Source organism: Mesoplodon mirus (genome assembly GCF_964341445.2).
Source record: "Mesoplodon mirus genome assembly, chromosome: 12".
Classification (NCBI taxonomy): Eukaryota; Metazoa; Chordata; class Mammalia; order Artiodactyla; family Ziphiidae; genus Mesoplodon; species Mesoplodon mirus.
This window is the reverse complement of record NC_138988.1, coordinates 45,353,671-45,378,042: the sequence shown is the minus strand read 5'-3', so window position 1 is coordinate 45,378,042 and position 24,372 is coordinate 45,353,671. Positions and strand designations below refer to the sequence as shown.

Genomic DNA, 24,372 nt, shown 5'->3' with positions numbered 1-24,372 from the left:
CCCCTGCTTGCTGCAGCTAGAGAAAGCCCGCACACAGCTACGAAGACCCAGCACAGCCAAAAATAAATAAAATAAATAAATTTAAAAAGACCGCCCTACCAAAACATGGTTATTTTTAATAGAGGCAATTAGACCTTTCAATGTTGGAGTATCTCTCCTTTTATTAATTGTGGGTCGTAAGAAGCAGGAGACAGGTGCTTTGGGTGTCCTCCGATGATCTTAAAGGTTGAGAGTTTCTGAATTCCAAAAGGGGTGGATCTGAGATTTAGAAGGACCAACAGCAATGCTTTTGGCTAAGGTGTTTGGAGGGTCTCGACACATTTTGCCAATTGAGTCTTCATAATGCCGTTAGAACGTTCAACTAAACCAGAGGATTGAAGAGGGTAAGTAAAGTGTATGTGTTGTAAAACCAGCTGAACAGCACACACTTGTTGAAGCACCTGGCCTGTGAAATGGGTTACTTGATTACTATGAAGTTTGAGAGGAGTTTCCCAAGTAGCAATACTCTTTTCCAAAAGGACTGTAGCCACGTTAAGAGGCAATAGGCTGTCTGCAAGGGAAGTCCAGTGAAAACGTACAGACCGTGACTAAAGCATACTTTATTCACTAGATGAAGTTATATGAAATCCATTTGCCAGAGCTCAAATGGTCCATCATGCAGATGAAAATGTCCTGGGGCAGTACGCACAGGCCTACATGGGTTGTATTTTGACAAGTGAGGTAGGCACCTTTTGTGGCCTTCGTAATGTTTCCCCAGCAATATTGATTCATGAAGGCTATCATTTTGTCAGTAGACTGATGCTTTAATGCATGTACAGTGGTGAGGAGTGGGGATCTTGGTCTCCCATAGGACTATTGTTACTTAGTTCAAACCAGAGCTTTCTTTTCTATCAAACCAACAGTTGCTGAATTTCTAATTTTTTTGTAAGTCAGCAGGCAGCTTTCTTTTATTTATTTTTATTATTTATTTATTTATTTTTGGCTGCATTGGGTCTTCGTTGCTTTCTTTAGTTGCAGCGAGCGGGGGATACTCTTCGTTGCGATGCGTGGGCTTCTCATTGCGGTGGTTTCTCTTGTGGAGCACGGGCTCTAGGCGCGCGGGCTTCAGTAATTGTGGCACATGGACTCAGTAGTTGTGGCACACGGGCTCAGTAGTTGTGGCATGCAGGCTCTAGAGTGCAGGCTTAGTAGCTGTGGTGCATGGGCTTAGTTGCTCCGTGGCATGTGGGATCTTCCCGGACCAGGGCTGGAACCCGTGTCCCCTGCATTGGCAGGTGTATTCTTAACCACTGCGCCACCAGGTAACCCCCTGAATTTCTAATCTTGTTTTTCCTTTTCTGAGGCCAACTGTTGGGCCTTTGTAGCCAGTTTTTCTAAATTATCATTTGGAGATATATCTCTTTGGACCATGACAGAGGTTTGGCTGCCATTGGTCCCTTTAAGGGCAGCATTCCTTGCAGAAATAGCAGCAAGGTGATTTCCTTTTGCTTCCAGAGAGTCAAGCTTAGAATGCCCTGGAATCTTAATAATAGCTAAAGCGGTAGGTAGAAGTATTGCATTCACTAATTCCTGAACATAGGGGCCACTTAAAATTTTATTTCCACTGGAAGTAAAGAAGCCACATTGCTTCCCCAACATTACAAAATCATGAGCTACTCTAAAAGCATATCTACTGTCAGTGTAAATATTGACCCTTTTGTCCTTGGCTAAACTACAAGCCCCTGTAAGGGTGTGTAATTCAGTATGTTGGGCTGAAGTAGCCATAGGTAAAGATGCTGCCTCAGCAACATCAAAAGGAGTTGCAGTAGCAATACCCAGCAAAGTATTTGCCATTGTCACCTTTAAAATAACCATCAGTGAACCATGAGAAGTCACGTTTACCCAGTGGAATTTCCTGTAGAACCATGAGGTGATTCGTGTGGAGAGGTACTTCGTTGGTGAAGGAGGGGAGAAGAGTAGCCAGGATAAGTTATTACAACAATAAAAAAGTTATGGGAGGGGCAGTTAACAAAAGGATTTCATAGGCGGTGAGGAGGCCAGCTGATAAACGTTGAGTGTAATGAGAATTTAGGAGAGCTTCTATTGCATGAGGTGCAGATGGTTAAAGGGGATCCCACATGGTTTTTCCAATGGCCTTAACCAAAGGGCAGTGGCTGTAATGGCTCTAAGGCAAAGGGGGTATCCCTGTGCCACAGGGTCCAGTTGCTGTTTATAATACCCTTTGGGCTGATGGTGGTCTCCATGGTTTTGGGTGACTACTCCAAGGGCATGCTCTTCCTTTTCATATACAAAAAAGAAAAAGGGAATATGATAATGGGGATGCCCAAGGACAGGAAGGTTCATCAAACTCTATTTTAAGGCCTTGAAGGCTGTGTCTTGTGGTCCTCCTCAGAAGATTGGGTTGAGGTTGTTATTGCTGAGTAAAACATGTAGAGATTTGGCTGTAAGAGAAATTTAGAATCCAATTTCTGCAGTAACCAACTAGCCTGAGAAAACCTCACAGCTGGTGCTTAGTTTTGGTTTTGGGAAACGTAGGCTGCCATGAAGTCTATCTGGACCTAGGTGTAGCCCTTTTTCTGATATTAGATGCCCTAAATATCAAACCTGGGTTTGGGCAAATTGCAGTTTTTCTTTGGTGACTTTATGTCCCTTTAAGGCCAAAAGCTTTAGGAAGTGGATGCTATCTTCCTGTGTTTCTGTTTATTAATTAAAACAATTTTTTTATTGAAATATAGTTGATTTACAATGTTGTGTTAATTTCAGATGTACAGCAGAGTAATTCAGTTATACATGTTTATTAATTTTTTACACTTCTTTTTAATGAGTGGGTTTCAGGGAGGAGAGGAATGTAAAAGGGACTTAGTAAAACTGTTTCTTAAAATAGATAGATATTATCTGTGCCTTTTTTGGGTTTGATTGATTTAAATTCAAAACTCTCCCACATTTTTTTCTACTTAGAATTTAGAAATTTCGCTGTTAATAGTTTGATTTCTTATTTGATCTAGATACCAGGTTTATAATCCAAATGACTAAATGTAATTACTAGCCTATAAGTTTTTTTAATTTTTAATTTTAATTTTTATTTTGGCTGCATTGGGTCTTTGTTGTTGTGTGCGGGCTTCTCATTGTGGTGGCTTCTCTTGTTGCGGAGCACAGGCTGTAGGCACATGGGCTTCAGTAGTTGCAGCACGTGGGCTCAGTAGTTGCGGCACATGGGCCTTAGAGTGTGTGGGCTTTAGTAGTTGTGGCACGCGGGCTCTAGAGCGCAGGCTCAGTAGTTGTGATGCATGGGCTTAGTTGCTCTGCAGCATGAGGGATCCTTCTGGACCAGGGCTCGAACCCATGTCCCCTGCATTGGCAGGCAGATTCTTAACCACTGCACCACCAGGGAAGTCCATGAGCCTATAAGTTTTTATAGTAGAATTTTTCCCATTTTGCAGTAAGTTTTAATTTCATTGGAAGTTGGAATCACAGAGTTACTCCTAGATTCTTAGATTAATGGTTTCCTATACCAAGATAGGGGTCAATAAACTATTGCCTACCGGCCAAATCTTGCTCCTCTGTCTGTTGCTGTATAGCTTATAACCAAAGATGAATAAGTTCTGGAGATATATATATATATATATATATATATATCATCGTGATCATGGTCAGCAAAAATGTACTATGTACTTTGAAGTTGCTAAGAGCCTAGATCTTAATTGTTCTTGCCAGAAAAAAGAAATAATTATGTGATGAGATATGGTTACCATCATAGCATTATTTAACACTATTATAATATATAAATGTATCAACATGTTGTACCCTTTAAACTTACACATTGTTATATGTCAGTTATACCTCAGTAAAAATATTGAGATAAAATTCACATACTATAAAATTCACCCCTTTAAAATTGTACAATTCAGTGAATTTTAGTGTATTTACAAAGTTTTACAACCATCCGCATTATCTAATTCTAAAACATTTTCATATGCCCCCAAAGAAACCCCATACCCATTAATTTATTGCTCTTTTATGTTCTGTTTCATAGGGATTTTGCTATGTTCTGACTTTCTGGGTACCATACAGAAACATAAGCTGTTTGTAAAGAGGATATCTTACTGCTTGGATAATTTCTGGGAAGTTTTATGTAGTCTAGCATGTATAATCCTCTCAAAGAGATGCCAGTTTAAAAGATGTTTTTGGTTGAGTAAATAACTTTGTTGTTGGAAATATGTTTAATATATCAAATCCATTATTTTATTTCAGTTTTAATTAAAAATCTAGAATCTAGACTAGTAAAAGACTACATCAAATTGTTATTCACTCAGGAATATTATGGGATTTTTCTTGGCCAAGAAAATGAACTCATTATCCTTGCTAATGATGTGGATTTTTTTTTTTTTTTTTTTTTTTTTTTTTTTGGTGCGGTACGTGGGCCTCTCCCATTGCGGAGCACAGGCTCCGGATGCGCAGGCCCAACGGCCATGGCTCACGGGCCCAGCCGCTCCACGGCCTGTGGGATCCTCCCGGACCGGGGCACGAACCCGTGTCCCCTGCATCGGCAGGCGGACTCTCAACCACTGCGCCACCAGGGAAGCCCTGATGTGGATGTTTAAAAAAAAAAATTCTTGATTTAAAAGAGGAGTTGGCAAACTTTTTCTGGAAAGGGCCAGATAGTAAATATTTTAGAGGGTGTGCAGGCCATAGGGTCTCTGTTACAACTACTCAGCACTGCCATAGTAGCCTGAAAGCATCCTTGGACAATATATAAATGACTGAGCATGGCTATGTTCCAATTAAGTTTAATTTACAGAATAGGCAGCAGGCTGGATTTGGCCCAGGAACCAGTAGTTTGCTCACCACTGACTTTGAATAATATTTGGATTGACTCCAATCCCTATGGATTAGATAGATGTACTATCATTCCATGTTTGTTTATAGAGTGTATTCACATCCATTGTCTCATCTCTCATAATTTGGGTTTAGGTGGGGCATATTACCCCATTCATTATACAGATATTGACACAAAGTGCTTTCCAGTGTAACAGAAAGTAAGAGAGGTATCAAGATACACTGGCTGAAATCTCATTCATTCCCTGATTTTGTTCCATGTGTTGGAAATAGCTGTCATTTTCATTATTTTTATTAATGTCTTGTTACTACGGCGTTGAATATTAGTTTGTGAATTGTTTCTTTTATTTTTTCCCCTTTTTTCATTCTATGAAAAAGACTTGTATTCAACATTTGTAGGTGAATATTTTGAATTTATAGAATTATTAGATTTATTTACATATTAAATAGCTTAGGCTAATTAATCATGCAGCTAGCTTGCTTTTTTTGTTGTTGTTGTTTTGTTTTTTTTTTCTGGTATGTGGGCCTCTCACTGTTGTGGCCTCTCCCGTTGTGGAGCACAGGCTCCGGACATGCAGGCTCAGCGGTCATGGCTCACGGGCCTAGCCGCTCCGCGGCATGTGGGATCCTCCCGGACCGGGGCACAAACCCGTGTCCCCTGCATCGGCAGGCGGACTCTCAACCACTGTGCCACCAGGGAAGCCCTTGCTTTTTTTTTTTTTAAAGAAGATGTTGGGGGTAGGAGTTTATTAATTTTATTTATTTTTGCTGTGTTGGGTCTTCGTTTCTGTGCGAGGGCTTTCTCTAGTTGTGGCAAGCGGGGGCCACTCTTCATCGCGGTGCGTGGGCCTCTCACTATCGCAGCCTCTCTTGTTGCGGAGCACAGGCTCCAGACGCGCAGGCTCAGTAGTTGTGGCGCACGGGCCTAGTTGCTCTGCGGCATGTGGGATCCTCCCAGACCAGGGCTCGAACCCGTGTCCCCTGCATTAGCAGGCAGATTCTCAACCACTGTACCACCAGGGAAACCCCTAACTTGCATTTTTTTTTTTTTTGGCGGTACGCGGGCCTCTCACTGTTGTGGCCTCTCCCGTTGCGGAGCACAGGCTCCGGACACGCAAGCTCATCGGCCATGGCTCACGGGCCCAGCCGCTCCACGGCATGTGGGATCTTCCCAGACCGGGGCACGAACCCATGTCCCCTGAATCAGCAGGCTGACTCTCAACCACTGCGCCACCAGGGAAGCCCCCTAGCTTGCATTTTTAAAAAATAAATTTATTTATTTATTTGGCTGTTATTTGGTGTTCGTTGCTCTGTGCGTGCTTTCTCTATTTGCAGTGAGTGAGGGCTACTCTTTGTTGCGCGGGCTTCTCATTACGGTGGCTTCCTTTGTTGCGTAGCATGGGCTCTAGGTGCGCGGGCTTCAGTAGTTGTGGCTCGCAGGCTCTAGAGCGCAGGCTAAGTAGTTGTGGTGCATGGGCTTATTTGCTCTGCGGCATGTGGGATCTTCTCAGACCAGGGCTTGAACCCGCGTCCCCTGAATTGGCAGGTGGATTCTTAACCACTGCGCCACCAGGGAAGTCCCAAGCTTGCATTTTTAAGTGTCATTTTTGTTTACTTTTTAGGAGCTAGAGATGCTATTAGGCTGCCATTTTATCAAACGTGAGAAGTCAGCCCAGAGATGGAAAACTTCATTCTGTATGAAGAGATTGGCAGAGGAAGCAAGACAGTTGTCTACAAAGGGCGACGGAAGGGGACAATCAATTTTGTAGCTATTCTCTGTACTGATAAGTGCAAGAGGCCTGAAATTACCAATTGGGTAAGTCAAGTATGTTTCCCTCCCTTTGGGAAAAGACAGAGTTATGATCAGATAGAATAAGTAGTATGTAAACAGAAGCCATTGAACTCACTATAGCAAATGGCACATTTTCAATTTGGAATGGGCAGCCTTCTCTCTGTAGTGCTACCAATCCTGAATAATGACTAATAAACATACCCAAGTAATAAGCAACTTAGGTTTTTGTTCTTTGTTTTTGTAAGAGTCAGGGAAAGTATACTCTATATTAGATCACTTATTATTATTTTTTTTTTTGCGGTACGCCGGCCTCTCACTGTTGTGGCCTCTCCCGTTGTGGAGCACAGGCTCTGGACGCGCAGGCTCAGCTGCCATGGCTCACGGGCCCAGCCGCTCCGCGGCATGTGGGATCTTCCCGGACCGGGGCACGAACCCGTGTCCCCTGCATCGGCAGGCGGACTCTCAACCACTGAGCCACCAGGGAAGCCCCAGATCACTTACTTTTAAATTTAGTATATGATTATGAAGCTTTCCAAAGGAAGGACATTGGGTGAGAGTGACTTGGGTTTGCAGTAGCTGTACCAACTTTACAGCCCAGGCTCCTTGGACCAAACCTAGATTTTTTTTTTCCAGCTTGTTTTTTATTGTGGAAAAATACACATAACATAAAATTTATCATCTTAACCATTTTTAAGTGTACAGTTTGATATTAAATACATGCATAGTGCTGCGTAGCCATCACCATTTTATATGAGGTGCCTTTCAGGAACAAAGTACAAAGGTGATTGCCGGAGGCCAGGGAAAGGGGAAATGGGGAATTATTGTTTAATGTGTATAAAGTTTTAGTTTTGCAAGATGGAAGGAGTTCTGGACAATTCAACAATCAAACTCTTGGTATTTTCCCAAAAGAGTTGACAACTTATGTCCACACAGAAACCTGCACACACATGTTTACAGTAGCTTTATTCATAATTGAAGCAATCAAGATGCCCTTCAATAAGTGATTGAATAAACAAACTGCTACATATATGCAGTGAAATACTGTTCAGTAATAAAAAGAAATGGGCTATCAAACCACAAGGAGAACAGGAACTTTAAATGCACGTTGTCAGGTAAGAGAAGCTGATCTGAAAAGGCGACATACTGTATGATTCCAACCATATGACATTCTGGAAAAGGCAAAAGTATGGAGACAGTAAAAAGATGAGTAGTTACCAGAGTTTGGGGGGTGGGGGGGGTAGTGGGAAGGATGAATAGGTGGAGTACAGAGGATTTTAGGGCAGTGAAACTCTTCTGTATGATACATGTCATTACATATTTGTCCAAACCCATGAAATATACACTCTGTTTTCCACAGAGGCTATACCATTTAATATTCCCACCAACAATGTGCAAGGGATCCCATTTTTCTACATCCTTGCAGACACTTGTTATTTTCTGTGTTTTTTTTTTTTGTTTGGTTCGGTTTTGTTTTTGTTTGTTAAAACAGCCATACTCATGTGCATGAGGAGGTGTTGGCTTTTGAAAAGCGTGTGAACAGTTAAGGGAAGACAGTTATATGGGGGGCAAGGTGCACAGTAGTTGGTAGATTCGGAGCTGGGAACATGAGGAATCTCTCTTCTGATTAGGATTTCTCTGAGGTGAGAATCTAAGTCTTCAGTTAGGAGATGGGGGAAGTGGAAGGCAGCGTTCTAGAAAAGAGGAAAGAAAAGGTGTGAATTAGTCACCTGGAGAACAGACCAGCTGGGGCCATTTGAGATTGGGAATCATCAGTGGAAGTTAGCTCAGTCAGCGTGGTTTGTGTCTGCTTAAGTGCCTTGGGTGTATGCAGAGTGTGTGGAGGATTGAATTGAACTGGAATAGCAGTACTAGAGCGAGTGAGCTGGAAAGTGAGTGAGTGGTGGTCATGGACTAGGATGTGTGGAAGAGATTTTGGAGAGAATACAGTTATCAGTAAAAAAGAAAAAATCTAGGACTTCCCTGGTAGCGCAGTGGTTGAGAGTCCACCTGCGATGCAGGGGACCCGGGTTCGTGCCCCGGTCCCAGAAGATCTCACATGTTGCGGAGTGGCTGGGCCCGTGAGCCATGGCCACTGAGCCTGCACGTCTGGAGCCTGTGCTCCGCAACGGGAGAGGCCACAACAATGAGAGGCCCGAGTACCAAAAAAAAAAAAAAAAAAAAAGAAAAGAAAAAATCTAGCAATGCTGTCCAGTAGGAATATAATGGGGGTTGCACATATTTTTATTTATTTTTTATTTTTGGCTGTGTTGGGTCTTCGTTGCTGTGTGAGGCCTTTCTCTAGGCGGTGAGCGGGGGCTACTGTTCGTTGTGGTGCGTGGACTTCTCATTGTGGTGGCTTTTCATGTTGCAGAGTACGGGCTCTAGGCGCGTGGGCTTCAGTAGTTGTAGCACATGGGCTCAGTAGTTGTGTCTCGCGGGCTCTAGAGCACAGGCTCAGTAGTTGCGGCCCGTGGGCTTAGTTGCTCCACAGCATGTGGAACCTTTCCCAACCAGGGATCGAACCCGTGACTCCTGCATTGGCAGGTGGATTCTTAACCACTGCGCCACCAGGGAAGTCCTTGGGGTTACAAATCTAATTTTAAAGTTCATAGTATCTATGTTGAAAAAGGAAAAATAAGTGGAATTCATTTTATTAATATATATTACTTAATCCAGTATAAACAAAGTATTATTATTTCAGCGTGCAACCAGTATAAAGTTATCGAGATATTTTTCTAATTTTGATGCACACATCTGGTGTGTGTTTTACACTTGGGGCTCATCCCAGCTCAGACCAGCTGCTCCTCAAAAGAGCACAGTAGCCATCTGTGGTGAGTATTGGCCACGGTATCTCCTGCATTGGCCAGTGCAGGCTGCAGATGGGTGGTTGCGGTGAGGGTGGAGGGTGAGATTGGCAGCCCAGCATCTGGAAGAGTGGGTACTTGGCATGTATTGAGTGTATGGAGGGTCCAGAGGGGTGTGCTGTGGCCTGAATTCTGTCGGGATTTCTGTACCTCTTTAATTGTTTCACTAGGACCTTCCCTTTTCTGTGCCAGAATCAGCAGAGATCCCTTTAAACTTGCTCACTGAGGGTTCTCCCCATTTTCTCTTGGCTTTATATTCGGGATCTATTACAAGATGCTCTTCAAATTCTTTCTTGGTCACTCTGATGCTTGGTTTTCTACTCATCTGTCTTCTAAGTCATGTAGATTCATTTTCCTTTATTTTTGGTACAGTATGAGCCCACCTAATTGTTCCTAGAGTGTGCCAAATTCCATTTTAAAAAAAAATATTTATTTATTTATTTGGCTGCACCAGGTCTTAGTTGCGGCACATGGGATCTTTTTTTCTTTTTTTTAGCTGAGGCATGCAGGATCTAGTTTCCTGACCAGGGATCGAACTCAGGCCTCCTGCATTGGGAGTGTGGAGTCTTAACTGCTGGACCACCAGGGAAGTCCCCAAATTCCATTTCTAAAACAGGGAGCTCTGTATTTCTACTAATTATGGGCCTGTTAGCCTGTGTTGAGTGACAGCAGAATTTGTAATTTTTTTTTTTTTTTTTTAAAGAAAATCAGAAAGCAAGGGTGCAAAGCACTTTGGTAAGTTAGTCATCAGCAATTCTGAGTCTTGATGGTTCGCACACATTTTTGTGGTTTTAGTTCCTATATTTAATGGGATTTTTAAAGGGAGAAAGCAAAAATCCCAGAAGCAACTTAGCGTTTTTAAACGGACAGGCTTTTGCATCTTTATTGTTGAGTTTTGAATTCACGCTTGTTTTTGGTGCATAAGTATTCTTATAATCTAATGGAAATGTACATTTTAAGATCAGTATGTTCATTGTAATCATTCCTCTTTTAAGAATCTAGGTGAATTGATATTAGAATTCACTAAGGATATGCTTAAAAAGAAAATAGAAGGCTTTGAGAGTTCTTTTAAATATTGTAAAAGTAATACACCGTCATTATAGAAAATTTGAGAATATAGAAAACTGAATAGAAGGGAAGAGCAGCATTGTTGTATCACCCGAAGGCAGTCATTGTTCTTTTTGGTTTGTTTCTTCTAGTCTTTTTTTCTATGGGCTTTTAAAAAATTTTCTAATCATGGTATTACATAATTTTATTTCTTGCTTTTTTCACTTAACATTATAACGTTGTCATTTTTCCATGTTATAAAATTCAACAAATACTTTAATGTTGGTCTAATAATAATTATTAATATACAACTTATTTAACTGTTATTGTATTATTGAGCCTTTAGGTTATTCTTACTTAAAGTTTTTTTTTGTTTCCTTTAAAATTATTTCTTTTTTCCTGATTATGAAAGTACTGGGTACTTAATATAGGAGATAGAAAATGAGAAGTAGAAAGAATTTAAAAACACGAGTAATTCTACTCATAACGGCAGCTATTTTGATGTATACCTTCTGGTCATTTTTCCTATGAATATTCTTTTGCGATGTTAATTTACACAAATACACAAAACTTTTGTACAAGGTTTTGTTTGTTTTCAAAGACTGTACATTGAATTAGCATTTTTCCATGTCACCAGCCTTCATAACCATCATTCTTAATGTCTGTATAGAATTCCACTGAATAAATTCCAGTGTTTTCTTATCTGTTTTCCAGTTGTGTATTTAGGTGTTTCTTAATAGATGCAAGGGTTTAAGAACTTTTTTATTTTAGTGTGAATGCTGTGTGTTTTTATAGGTTCGTCTCACCCATGAAATTAAACACAAGAATATTGTAACTTTTCATGAATGGTATGAAACCAGTAATCATCTCTGGCTAGTCGTGGAACTCTGCACAGGTAAGATCATGTAAGAAGTGCTACGACTGTAGCCACAATATATAGTTTTGAAAAAACATATGATGTAGTTTTTTTTTTTTTATAAATTTATTTTATTTATCTTGGGCTGTGTTGGGTCTTTGTTGCTGTGCGCGGGCTTTCTCTAGTTGTGGGGAGCAGGGGCTACTCTTCGTTGCAGTGAGTGGGCTTCTCGTTGCAGTGGCTTCTCTTGTTGCAGAGCGCAGGCTCTAGATGCGCGGGCTTCAGTAGTTGTGGCACGCAGGCTCAGTAGTTATGGCGCATGGGCTTAGTTGCTCTGTGACATGTGGGATCATCCTGGACCAAGGCTCGAACCCGTGTCCCCTGTTTTGGCAGGTGGATTCTTAACCACTGTGCCACCAGGGAAGCCCTGATGTAGTTTTTGCTATTTTCCATTTTTCTTCTATTACAAATATAAGCAGTGTTGATCCTATTGAGTATGTTAACTTGAATACCTATTACTTGATAGATATTAGGGACTGGAAAAGGGCAAAGGTGTTTGGTAAGAGGAAGACATGTAAAATTCAATTTGGAGTTAACTTGACTTTGGTATAAAATAATGCTAAATCACCTACGTAACACTTAGAAATATTTTTTTAGTGATTGTTGATCAAAAAAGCTTTCCCATTCAGTAAAAACAAAGTATTTTAGGTCAACTAGCTATTAGCTAATTAGCTTATAAAGTGCTTATCTTTTTATTTTTATGCAAAGGATACTTGCTTTTAAAAACAAGCAATATGGGGGCTTCCCAGGTGGCACAGTGATTGAGAGTCCGCCTGCCGATGCAGGGGACGCGGGTTCGTGCCCCGGTCTGGGAAGATCCCACATGCTGCAGAGTGGCTGGGCCCGTGAGCCATGGCCGCTGAGCCTGCGCGTCCAGAGCCTGTGCTCCGCAACGGGAGAGGCCACAACAGTGAGAGGCCCGCAAAAAACGTACCGCAAAAAACAAAAAACAAAAAAAAAAACAAGCAATATGGAAAAATACAAAGATGAATCAACAAATACCACCACCTAGCAATAATTAGAGATAACATGTTATAGCTCTTGCTTGATATAACTTTCTAGGACTATATACAGGAAGAAAGGTGACTAAATACATAGATACTGTATTATCTGGGCTTTCAGTTTCAGTGTCTTTAGGAAAAAATGTAACAAGTACCATGGTTAGTGTACTTCTATTTATACACTGAGTAATAATAAAAAATTATTAAATATTAAGATGAAATATAATTATAGCTTTATGAATCTTCTACATACTGGCACTTAGAATTTAAAACAATCATTAAAGAGGTTATTTGGAATAATAACTTATTTGCATTTTATTTTTCTGAATCAATAGGAGGAGTCTGTGGTTTAATTACTTTCATGAGATGTACACACTTTTGAGGTGATCAGGGCCCTCAACCTGTTTTACTTTTTGCTTCAGCTGTTATTTGTGACCCCTGGCCATTGTAATAGCCTAACTCTAATTTATGCCTGTGTTTGGAATGGTTCCTCACCCGCCGAACAAAATGAACAAACCCCAAAATACTCCTACCTTCATTGCACTAATTCTGATTGAACTTTCAGATTCCAGCTAAGACTTCACTTTCTCTGAACTTGACTCCTGTTATAATCTTGACCCTAAAAAAAAAAAAAAAAAAAGGTTTGTTTCTGGCACTTGGATGGTAGGAGATGTGAGTGGGACCCTGGTAGGGTATAGAGATGGAATTTGCAGTGTGTCTGCCATTGGCCTTTTATTTCATCAGTGGTGTACGTCGGAGTTTGTGATTTTCTAACTGTTAAGGAAGAGCACCTTTTTTTGTCATGCAGTTCTTGTAGAATGTGACCTAACTTTGCACAGGAGTAAATGTAACTGTACTTTGCACAATGTGATTAAAGTGCACAGCTTAGGTTAGTATTTAACACTAATTTTTGTAGCTGTTTCTTTCCTGAGGGATCTGGAGTGAGAAATCACAGCACCAGAGTGATTCTCCCATCATCCCACTGGCTTATTTATTGACTATTCTTACAGTCTGAGCAGTCGTTCTCCCTGAGCTGGCTCTGGAGCGTGGAGGTTTCCGTTACGGTGCTTGGACCACTGTTTGTTAACATGTATGTTTCCCCTGCCAGACTGTCCAGGTATACTGATTTGATCATGTTTTAATGCTCAGGTCCCAGCATGGAACCTCCCAGAGGCACTGTGTAATATTGGTGGGTTAAAGTGGGTGATTTTAATCAACTTGCAGGTGGTTCCTTAGAAATGGTTATTGCTCAAGACGAAAACCTCCCAGAAGATGTTGTAAGAGAATTTGGGATCGACCTGATTACTGGATTACATCATCTTCATCAACTTGGCATTCTCTTTTGTGACATTTCTCCTGGGAAGGTAATTCATGAAAGTTTTGATTTCCTGTTTGTGTTTCAATTTATAGGGCTTCCTCAAAGATGTTTTTATTTTTAGATACAATTTTGATATAGAACATCTTGAAATTTTAAGTTAACATTTTTTTTAAACAAAAGGAAGTACATAGTACTATATTTAGGTTCCTATTTAGCTACCTATTGAAGTAGCTTTTAGAAAGTGAAGTCTCCCCTCCTTTCAGGGTTCTTTGAGTAATTATTGCTCTTGAGGTATATGGTGAATGATGAGCTCAACAGATCTGTAAAGTAAGATTCTTTGCTCTTAAATTATAGTACACAGTTACGAGCCATTATTTTAGTTTGATAATGACATTCTTGGCTATGTATGTATGATTCCTGATATTATGGATCAAATATTTTTCTTTTCTGGTAAAACTAATTATCCATAACTAAACTGCTTCAGTGTCGTAGAGTCACAAAACCTGCTTAGAGTCTGAGCCACATTAACACTGATATTTAGAAGCTGTGGGCCCTGGACAAGTTACCCTTTCTCTCTCTCTGTACCTTAGTTTTCTTGCCTGTGATATGGAAGTAGATATTTCAGGGAGATTGTGAGGATTATGTATTATATTTAGGTTAAACTTTTAGGACATTTTCTTAGGGATTGTATGTGTTACTGGTCTCAGCTGCTAGTTCTCTTCCTTTGTTAATGTGAACACAATGAAATGAAAAGTTGAATATTTCCTTGTTAAACATTGTTCTAGGCCATCTATATAAGAACCTAATTAGACCTACAGAAAGCTCCGTAAAAATTCTGTATAACAAATAGAAGTTCTTGTTTGAAATATTCATATACTTGTGTCAAGACTATAACTACTTAACTGCATTACAGCCCTGAAAGCAGCTATAGACAATATGTAAATGCATGGGTGTGCCTTTGTTTCAATAAAACTTTATTTATGGACACTGGAATGTCAGTTTCATGTAATTTTCACATGTCAAGAAATATGAGCTTATTTTCATTTTTTTCCAACCGTTCAGAAACATAAAAACCACTCTTAGCTCATGCTTGTACAAGCCTAGAGGCTGTAACGTACCAACCTCTGTGTGGGAGCTCTTTAATGAGGTCTAGTATCAGCTCTTTATAACCTAGGAGCTTCAGGCTGATAAGTAAGGTAACTTTTATTCTAGAACTGGGGTTGGCAGAGTTCCGGCAGGATGACTGTTTCTGTAAATGGAGTTTTACTGGAACACCCACATCCTTTCATTTATGTATTGTCAGTGGCTGCAGACTTGAATAGTCAGGACAGAAGCCTTATGGCTTGCAAAGTCTAAAATATTTACTAACAAAATTTTTATCTGCCCCCTGATGGTGGTTTTCAAAGTGTGTTCCCTGGACCAGCAGCATCAGCATTACCTGGAACTTGTTAGACATGCAGGTTCTTGGGCCCTACCCCAGACCTGTTGAATCAGGAACTCTCAGGGTAGGGACTAGTAGTTTTTCTTAACAAGGCCTCCAGGCGCTCAAAAAAAAGTTTAAAAGTCACTGTTGTAGACTAACTGACATCCTTAGTATTTGTGACTAGAAGTTGAGGGTAAACTTTAAATTGCTTTTAAGGACCAAAAAGCCCCCTGATCCATTGCCAGGGAGGAAAAGATAAAGGTATGATTTCAACAATCAACAGATAACTTCTAATCACAAATTATATTAGCAGACCTGCGCACTTAACACATGCCAGTCACTGTCAAAAGCCCTTTCATGTATAACCTCAGTCCTTACAACAGTCTGAAGAGTTAAGTATCATTTTTTCCATTTTATAGGTGAAGAGACAGATTTACAAAGGTTAAGTAAAGTCTGCAAGTCAGACAGCCAGTAAGTGGTGGACCTAGGGCTCAAGTCTAGATCTCTAACTTCAACACCCTAGTCTTAACCCTAAATCATAGTCCTCATTTGAATGAACAACCCCTAGGACAGGTGGGCTTGGGTGGGCTTCCAAATCCTCTTTCAACTGTCACTGAGAATAGGTGAGTATAGATTGTTTCATATACTTTCCTCTTTATCTTCTCCAAAAGACTGAGGTTTCCCTCTGTGGTTAAATGATGTGTTTTTTCATCTACATCTGAGAAGGGACAATTTAATATTTGATTCTATTACTAGTCATATGTTGGATTTATGTTTCTTTGGCTTCTTTTTTTAAAAAATTGTAAGCATTTAATTTTCTGAGTTGTGATGAAGCAAGAAAACCAATACTCAGAGTTCTATAGTGAGATTATAAGAGGTACGGATGGATATGCAAATTGAATAGAATTTGTTTCTAAACACATTTGTTTTTTAACCTTTATAGATACTCTTGGAAGGGCCTGGCACGCTGAAGTTTAGTAATTTTTGCTTGGCCAAAATGGAAGGTGAAAATTTGGAAGAATTCTTTGCATTGGTGGCAGCAGAAGAAGGAGGAGGTGATAGTGGGGAAAATGTACTGAAGAAAAACATGAAAAGTAGAGTCAAAGGTACGTGGAAAGCTTCCAGGTCAGAACTCTAGTTGTGGGCCGCCCAAGTCATGTGTTTAGGAGATAATGTCCACCTTTTATGTTGCCAGTCAAAAAATGTATTAAAAATGATCAGGAGAAGTCTGGATTTATGGATGGTTTTTTCCAGGGCCTAAATTTTCCGTGTGGCTCTAATGCCGTGTGAGGCGCAGGGAACCTCTGACAAAGCCTTATCCTTAGCTTTATCACTGACCACTCATTAGAACATAAGGAGGGGGGTTTTGTCTCCCTTCCTGCTGTATCCTCAGCACTTAGAACAGTGTCTGGCATACACTGGTGGCTCAGGAGATACTCAACATTGTTGAGCAGCTGATATTCTTCTGCAAGTAAGGAAGATTTTTAAGGGTGCATCCTTGGGAGGTGGTTTTGTCAGTGAGATGGGGCCTGGGCTGTTAGATTGCTGTGCTTGAGGGGAGAGTGTGAAGTCATATTTCTTACACCAGAACTTTTGATAGAAGTGATAAAGATCTTTTTTCCTTAAGTTCCTGGTGTATGTACTTGAGACTTTGGACCACCGAAGCTCTGGTACACTCACCAGGAAGCAATGGGCACTGAGAGAGAGAGTGGCATCCTTGGGCTTGGTAGTCATATGGCCGTGGATGAGAGGAATGAGGGAAAGGGACGGGGGGAGCAGCGGGTTAACAGAGGCCCCATAAATATGAGCAAGGAAATTTAACTTGCAGGGCCAGTCTTGAAGTAAGATTTCATGCCCAGGAAGAAGGCTTTCTAAATCCCCAAATATCATTCCATGGGATGACTGGCATCCTATGAAAATGAGTATTATGGACTATGCTTTTATATAGAAAACAAGGAGGGCAATATGTTTCAGGAATGTGTATTTGAAATTTTCCCCTTTTGTAAGGGGAAGGGGGCTGTGTTGTGAAGAAATGTCAGAGTTTCTAGCAGTGACACTCGATTACTTCTGAGCTTAATCTAAGAACAGTCCCCATGGTGGGCGCACATTAACCTCTTTTCCAAGGGATTGGTGATTACTCACTTCATGGTAAGAGCATTGTCATTGGAAGATGGGAGACTGTGGGTTCTGGCAAGTGCTCTGTTACTGCCCAGCTCTGTGACTTAGAGGATGTTAGAGTACCTTCCAGGCTCCAGCTGCTCTCATAAGTAAGCAAGGGAACTTTCTATCTCTAGAATTTGGTGTTTCTATGTAATACTAAACTCTGTATCAAGTGTACATGATACACACTAGTGCTGTTCACCAAATAGGTCCTGTTCTGTTCCTCTTCTGGTTACATGGTAGGATTGCATCTTCCCTGCCAAAGCTCACCAAGTGTGTGCAGAAGTGATGCGAGTCTCTTTGGGAATTTTAAGAGCCAGTGTTTAATTTGCTACGTTCTTTGCCCCTGCCTTGGTGATTGAGGAAGCATGGTTGAAATGAAGCCTGGGTCTTGGCTGGACTGACTGTGAGGGTCGGGGCCCCTTGGCTGACCTGTGAGGGACGTGTAGTTTCAGTTATAAGGAAACCTGTGTGGTTAAGTCAGTGGGAATTTGGGGTGCTTACTGCTGCATAACTTAACCTATCCTATTCAAAATACTACAATCAAAGGTTCTTTTCTTTCAACTATTTGAATTGTTAATTTAAAAAGAGAATGCACCTCAATGTGCCACACCTCTCAGGTGAATATTCAAAATCTTTACATTTTTATATATTCTCACATATTCTTGGGAAGTGGGACCTTAATATTAGAAAACATTAAAAAAATGTGAAATATGCATGAAATTATATTTATGTGCATGTTCTCCCATCTTTTTTCACCTCACCTGGTCTCTCCTAGGTAGATTTGTGTTGGGAACAGGACAAATGCCTAACAAAGCTGCCCTTTCTCCCTTGTTCTTAGGATCTCTTATCTATACAGCTCCAGAAATTGTGAGAGGTACTGACTTCTCCATTACCAGTGACCTCTGGTCCTTGGGCTGCCTGCTCTATGAAATGTTTTCAGGTGATTACTTTCTGGTTCAGTTTAAAATCAGAGCTGGACACACACACACAAAGGTTATATCTGGAATTTTCAAAGAGTTTACCTGTAAGATGTGAAAAAGCTAGTTTTCCTAAAATTTTCTATGTACTGATTTTGGCTGACTTGCTTGGTGTCTAGGCATATGCAGATTTGTAGGAACTTTTGACATGGAGGTATTTTTCATGATAATCATTTGGAATGTTGAAATATGCCTTAACTAATGTGTCTAACTGATTATTAGTAGAAAATCTCGTAAAGGTACCTGTGACTGTGAATTATCAGATGTATCCAGTGGCCCAGGTAGCCATTGGATCATGGTTGTCCATAAGTGAATTTTGTACTTGTTAGGATGATAAATTTTGAATTACACAACTATAAAAATATATAGACAGTGTGCCTGGTATGTACTAGGCATTCAATAATTAGTTATTGCTATATACATATTTTTCCTATAAATTATGCAATCCTGAACTATCTGTAGTTGAGATTTATTAAGAATTATTGGTAACAGCAAACTGTTGTTTAATTTTGCAAGTTTTCATATGATTTCAGGAAAACCTCCGTTTTTCTCAGAAAGTTTCTCAGAATTAGTTGAAAAGATTTTTTATGAAGATCCTTTGCCGCCTATTCCAAAAGGTAGGATGTTTTTATTAGAAATGCAGTTAATTTACTTCTTACGTGGACTGAAGGTGCACTTTTATCCCCAAAGTGTGTTTTTATTGATTCATAACCCCTCAAATTTATATTTTCTAAATAGTCACAAATTGATATTTTTAGAAATGCTAGCATTCCTCTTGCCATTTTTAAAAAGATACTGAAATGGAAAACAAAGTACTACTAAGACTTTCCCTCGTTTAAAAATACAAAGATACAAATTATCTTGTGCTCCTATATCAGAAGAAGTCTGGTTCAAAGATTTAAGAAACTCAAACTTTTATGTCTTTTTTTGGTGTGTTCATGTGTATGTACCGTTTACTTAATGTATAGTCATGTCCCATGTAGTTATTTCTATTTAGTGCTTGAATAAGAACAAATCAGGTTTTTCTCAGTCCTTATCTTGATGAATCAGAATGCTACCCAGATAAGCTTTTAAAGTCTTTTAAGCTAGATATGGTTGTATTTTTAAAGTGTTGGCAATTTAATCATACAAAGTATAATTAATGTAAGTCTACCATTAACAATTTTAAGAAAAGAAAAAGAAGGTACAAACATAGTAAAACACTTTGCTACACACCTCAAAAGATGTGAATCTTAAGTCACAAAGATGAAAACAGGACTTTATGAAAAATAAGGTTGTGAGTTTTTAAAGAAAAAAAATCCTCAGTAATTAATGGAAATAATAGAAATACAGAATATTTTCAATATTTTAAGAATCATCCTAGGTGAAAAAACAACTCTCGGTGTTTTGAAAATGGTCTATATTTCTTAAAACAAAAAGCATTTCTTTTTTATTAACTTTATTTTAGTTTTTGTAGAAATCAGTCATTCCTATCTCCTATAATGATGACTTCTGATTTTTTTTGTTGTTGTTTTAAGTACTCATAGTACTGAGTATTGTTTTCTCCTATAACGTAAAGATTTTTATGTAGGGAAGAGAAATCTGAGAATGAAGATATCAAAGGTCTGGTCAAAGGGTCAACTTTGGCCTAAGTGTAATTATTTCACAGGAATCTTGATCAGACTGTGGCCACAGTGCCTGATAGCACCATCTGTTCTGATGGCTTTGGCCATTATCTTCATGGCCACTTCTTTTAATGATAGACTGATAATTTGACCATGGTATGTATCTTTCTAATATAAAAAGACAAAACACTTGGAGATTAATGGAATTGGACATTGTCATAATATTGTGATGGTAATTTTCCTGTTAAAAATCTTTAAAATAAAGAGAGATTGCAAGTACTCTTATCATAGTATATTATAAAGCAAAGCTGGTCAAGTTAAGAGAAAATGGTCAGAAAATGAGGCATAATTAATAGTTGAAGACCAAGGGTGTGAGTTTGTCAAGCTGGTGGTCCTTACTGGGGTTGTTCAGTAAAGAGAAAGTTTAGAGGTTAGTCAGAATTTAGTTTTTGAGATTCATATTTTTTGTGGTCCAGGGAAAAGTTTTTAATTGTTGTGTCCTGCCCCCCACCAGCCCTCTCCTGGCATTAAATGAAGACTGTAATTGTTACTATGTATTCACTGTTCTCTTAAAAATAACTTATGTGCTTAAAATACTATTATTATAATGTTGATGTAGGGTGTGTTTTCAGCTACTTATCACTTTTTTTCTTTTTTGGGTATTACTTTGTGTATAGATTCTTCTTGTCCTAAAGCTTCTTCAGATTTTATTAATTTGCTTGATGGTTTACTTCAAAAAGATCCTCAGAAAAGGTATGTATAGGTAGTACTTTAACATGAATAGAGACTGGAATCCTTTTTTTCCTTTAGTGTGCTTCTAACACTGTATTGGTCTTAATATAGAAAGAACTGTTCAAATTATCTTTTCTGAAAAAAAAGAAATCTGAGTTTACACTGAGTGGCTGCTCTCGGTTTACAGGTGTTTTTAATTATGAGGAATTTTAACTCTTTTAATGTAGCAAATAGTTGCCTCATAGGTTGACAGATTTTCTTGTAACTCCTAAATCCAAGAGGTACATTTCCCCCGCACCCCCACCTTGTGGATTTCAGGCTAAAACTGTCTTAGCCTACTCAACTAGGGATGACACTGTCAAGATACTTAATGTAATAATGACTAACTGAGCAATATTTCAATGCGATGTGATTTATGATAATCCTGTCATACTGGGAATATCAAGTGACAGGATAATAGGCACAGTGTGAATTTTCTGTGTTGCAGGGATGGCAGGAAGTTAGAAATCCTTATGGTGTGGAGTGGAGGAGGGCAGGAGGGAGTGGGGAGTGAAGGGGGGTCTCCCTGGCCTGGGAGACAAGAGAACCTAGGTTCTGGTTCTGCCACTAGGTATCTAGGGGTTTTAGGAAAGCATTTGGGTTCTCTGCTTCAGGGTATAAAATGAAGAATAAATTTAGTGTAGCATGTAATGTATCTTCATTAAATATAACTGAAAAACTGCAGAAGAAAATGTTGATTCTTGTATAAGTTGTAAGACACTCCTATGCTTACAATAGAATGCTTTTAGGATCAACGTTATTTTAGTGGATACCTTCCCAGACATATTTAGATAAGATATAAATATACTTAATTTAACTTACTTTATTTAGGATTTATTTAGGACATAACTTACTTTATTTAGGATTTATTTAGGACACATTTCCACATATTTATATCCCATATTAAATACTTTTTTTGCATGCATGAGACCACCCCATAATCTAGTCTTTTTCTCTCTATATATTTGCTTGGTTATTTTAAATGGCTGCTGAATGTACATGTAATAACCTGTAATAACAACACTGAGAGTTTTCTTGATTTAGAATATCATATACACTGACTGCTACAGTGAATATCCTGCTATTTTTTTTGTTGTTGTTCACTTAGGCAGTTATCACCTTTGGATAATTTTCTTAAGGTGGGGTTGCTGGCCAAAGGCTAAGAACATTAAAAAGTTTGACACATTTGCTGCATCCTAGGAACGTGGGTGGGTTTATACCTCCAGCATTAGAAATTTCCTTCCCCCGCATTGTTACCTACAATGGGTTTTGTTGATCTTATAAATTTTTGCTAATCTAATGGATGAAAAAAATTCCATTTTATTGGTAATTTTAATTGTTAGTGAATTTTAGGAGCCCTTTGTATAAAAGGAATATTATATGTGGTTGCAAATTCTCTCTTTAACATTTGTGTTTTAATTTTGATCAAGGTAGTTTTTATTTCAGTATGGAAATTTTGAACGATTAAATGAATCAGATACAAATTACTTTTTTGTGTTAAAATTTTAGTTGAGCTTAATCATTCTGAGTTTGAGTATACATCAGGTATAATCTATTTTATTTATTTATTTATTTTTTGGCCGCCTCTGCGGCATGTGGGATCTTAGTTCCCCAACCAGGGATTGAACCCGTACCCCCTGCAGTGGAAGCATGGCATCCTAACCACTGGACTTCCAGGGAATTCCCCTCAGGTATAATCTACTAGTAATAAAATTTGATGCTTTGATAGTGAGTCTGGGTTTTAAATATGGCCTGAAGTCATTTTAAAGTGGGTGAACTAGTTAGATAACGTTTTGACTTCTAAAGAGAAGAGTGACTCTGGATAGTCATGAGGTTGATAATCTTGTTTATTTCTGAATGAAGTTCTAAAGTGAAGTTCCAAAAAGAATGTGTGAAACAAATTTGATATATGTAACTGGAGCATGTCCTGGGAATTCTCCATGGTAAATCATGTTAAAATAGATTTTTAACTTTTATGTTTTATAAAGATTAACCTGGGCAGGACTACTGCAGCATTCATTTTGGAAGGATGCTTTCACTAGAAAAGATCAGGACTCAAGCAACGAGGATTCCAGTGTCAGGTAGTATAAGCTTATTTTTGTGTGTGGGGCATGGTTATTAAACACTTGTACCCTTGCTATTCTATTTTTGCAGCATCAATGACATGAATTTCTATGCCTTCATAATAGGAGAAAATCGAGCATGTGTTTAATTACGGGTTGCTTAAAGAGTTTAGTCATGACATTTTGTGTTCTTGATTTTGCTCATTTTCTGGTTAGTTGTTTATCCAGGCAGGGATTTAGTATGGTCGTCATTAGTTGTGTTCAGCTGGCTTCCCACCTTGTCAGCACATGGTAGGATCTCATTTCCCCTTTCAAGTTAGGTGCAGTCATGTGACTTGCTTTGGCTAATAAAATGTGAGCAGAAGTGACCTGTGTTATTTCTGGATAGAAACTCAAAGAGCCACTGTGTGATGTGCCACATTTCTTTCTGTTGATGAGGTAATTGGGAAGGAAATGTCCAGGTGGAGTTGCTGTCATGCTGGGTCTTTAGTGACCATGATGAGCATAGCTTTCCTGCCAGCCTTCAGTGGCTATGTGCTTGAGTGAGACATAAAGCTAGGAGATTCTGAGTTCTAGGATTTGTGGATTTTGTGTTACCACAGCATAACCTAGTTCATCTTGACTAATCCACTTCACTTTTATTATAAAATCTTTTTAGCCCAGGACAGTTATAAAAGTGAGGGTATTTTCAAAAAATTAATTAACTAATTTATTTTTGGCTGTGTTGGGTCTTAGCTGTGGCATGTGGGATCTTTCGTTGCAGCGCGCAGGCTTCTCTCTAGTTGTGGTGCACACGCTCAGCAGTTGTGGCGCCTGGGCTTAGTTGTCCCATGGCATGTGGGATCTTAGTTCTCTGATCAGGGATTGAACCTGTGTCCCCTGCGTTGGAAGGTGGGTTCTTAACCACTGAACCACCAGGGAAGTCCCAAAGTGATGGTATTTTGAAAAGAACAAGGTGAGAAGTAGATGAATAGAGGCAAAGTCCAGATAATTGACTCCCCCTCTCCTCCATTCATTCAATGGTAAGTGGTTGTCTGATTCTTAATTTTAATCTTGTAAACTCAGTGTATTGGATAGAGAAGTCTGAATTCTATTTAAGGTCTCTCCCAAACTTCGGTTTCTGTGATCCATTGAGCTTCAACTATGTTTTCACATTGTATTAGACTCTCTGAAAAGTACAGAAACCTGGGCTTAGGACCTGGTCCATCCGTGTCAGCAAATCCCAGGACACCTTTCACCTTAGTTTGTCATCTTCCTTTTAATCTGTATGCCTTTTATTTCTTTTTCTTGCCTTACTTCCCTTGCTGGGACTTTTTCGGTAAGGTAATGAATGCAGAGTGATGAAAATGAACACATTGCCTGGTTTCTGATTTTAGAATGAAAGCATTCAGCCTTTACTTGTTAAATATGATGAGCTGGAGGTTTTTGTAGCTTCCCCTTTTCAGTTTGAATGAATGTTGAATTTTGTCATTCTTTCTGTATCAGTTGATATGATCATGTGGTTTTTCTTCTTTAGACTCTCATTATGGACTCTTACATAAATTGGTTTTCATATATTGAGGCAGCCTTGCCTTCCCACAATAAACCCCACTTAGTC

General features: G+C 39.3%; 1 protein-coding gene across 5 annotated transcripts in view; it reads left to right on the top strand.

Annotated features, from left to right (window-relative positions):
• Nucleotides 1-24,372, top strand: part of ULK4 (unc-51 like kinase 4) — a 549,109-nt gene that overhangs the window by 3,454 nt on the left and 521,283 nt on the right. For 4 of the 5 annotated variants that reach the window (XM_082638145.1, XM_082638142.1, XM_082638143.1 and 1 more), the window contains exons 2-9: nucleotides 6,459-6,652; nucleotides 11,335-11,434; nucleotides 13,681-13,820; nucleotides 16,141-16,303; nucleotides 18,199-18,300; nucleotides 18,871-18,954; nucleotides 20,619-20,694; nucleotides 22,701-22,793. In XM_082638145.1, the coding sequence (XP_082494271.1) occupies nucleotides 6,515-6,652; nucleotides 11,335-11,434; nucleotides 13,681-13,820; nucleotides 16,141-16,303; nucleotides 18,199-18,300; nucleotides 18,871-18,954; nucleotides 20,619-20,694; nucleotides 22,701-22,793 (896 nt within the window). In that variant the 5' untranslated portion in view covers nucleotides 6,459-6,514. The remainder of the gene's footprint in view (nucleotides 1-6,458; nucleotides 6,653-11,334; nucleotides 11,435-13,680; nucleotides 13,821-16,140; nucleotides 16,304-18,198; nucleotides 18,301-18,870; nucleotides 18,955-20,618; nucleotides 20,695-22,700; nucleotides 22,794-24,372) is intronic. The other variant, XM_082638146.1, reaches the window with a different exon arrangement.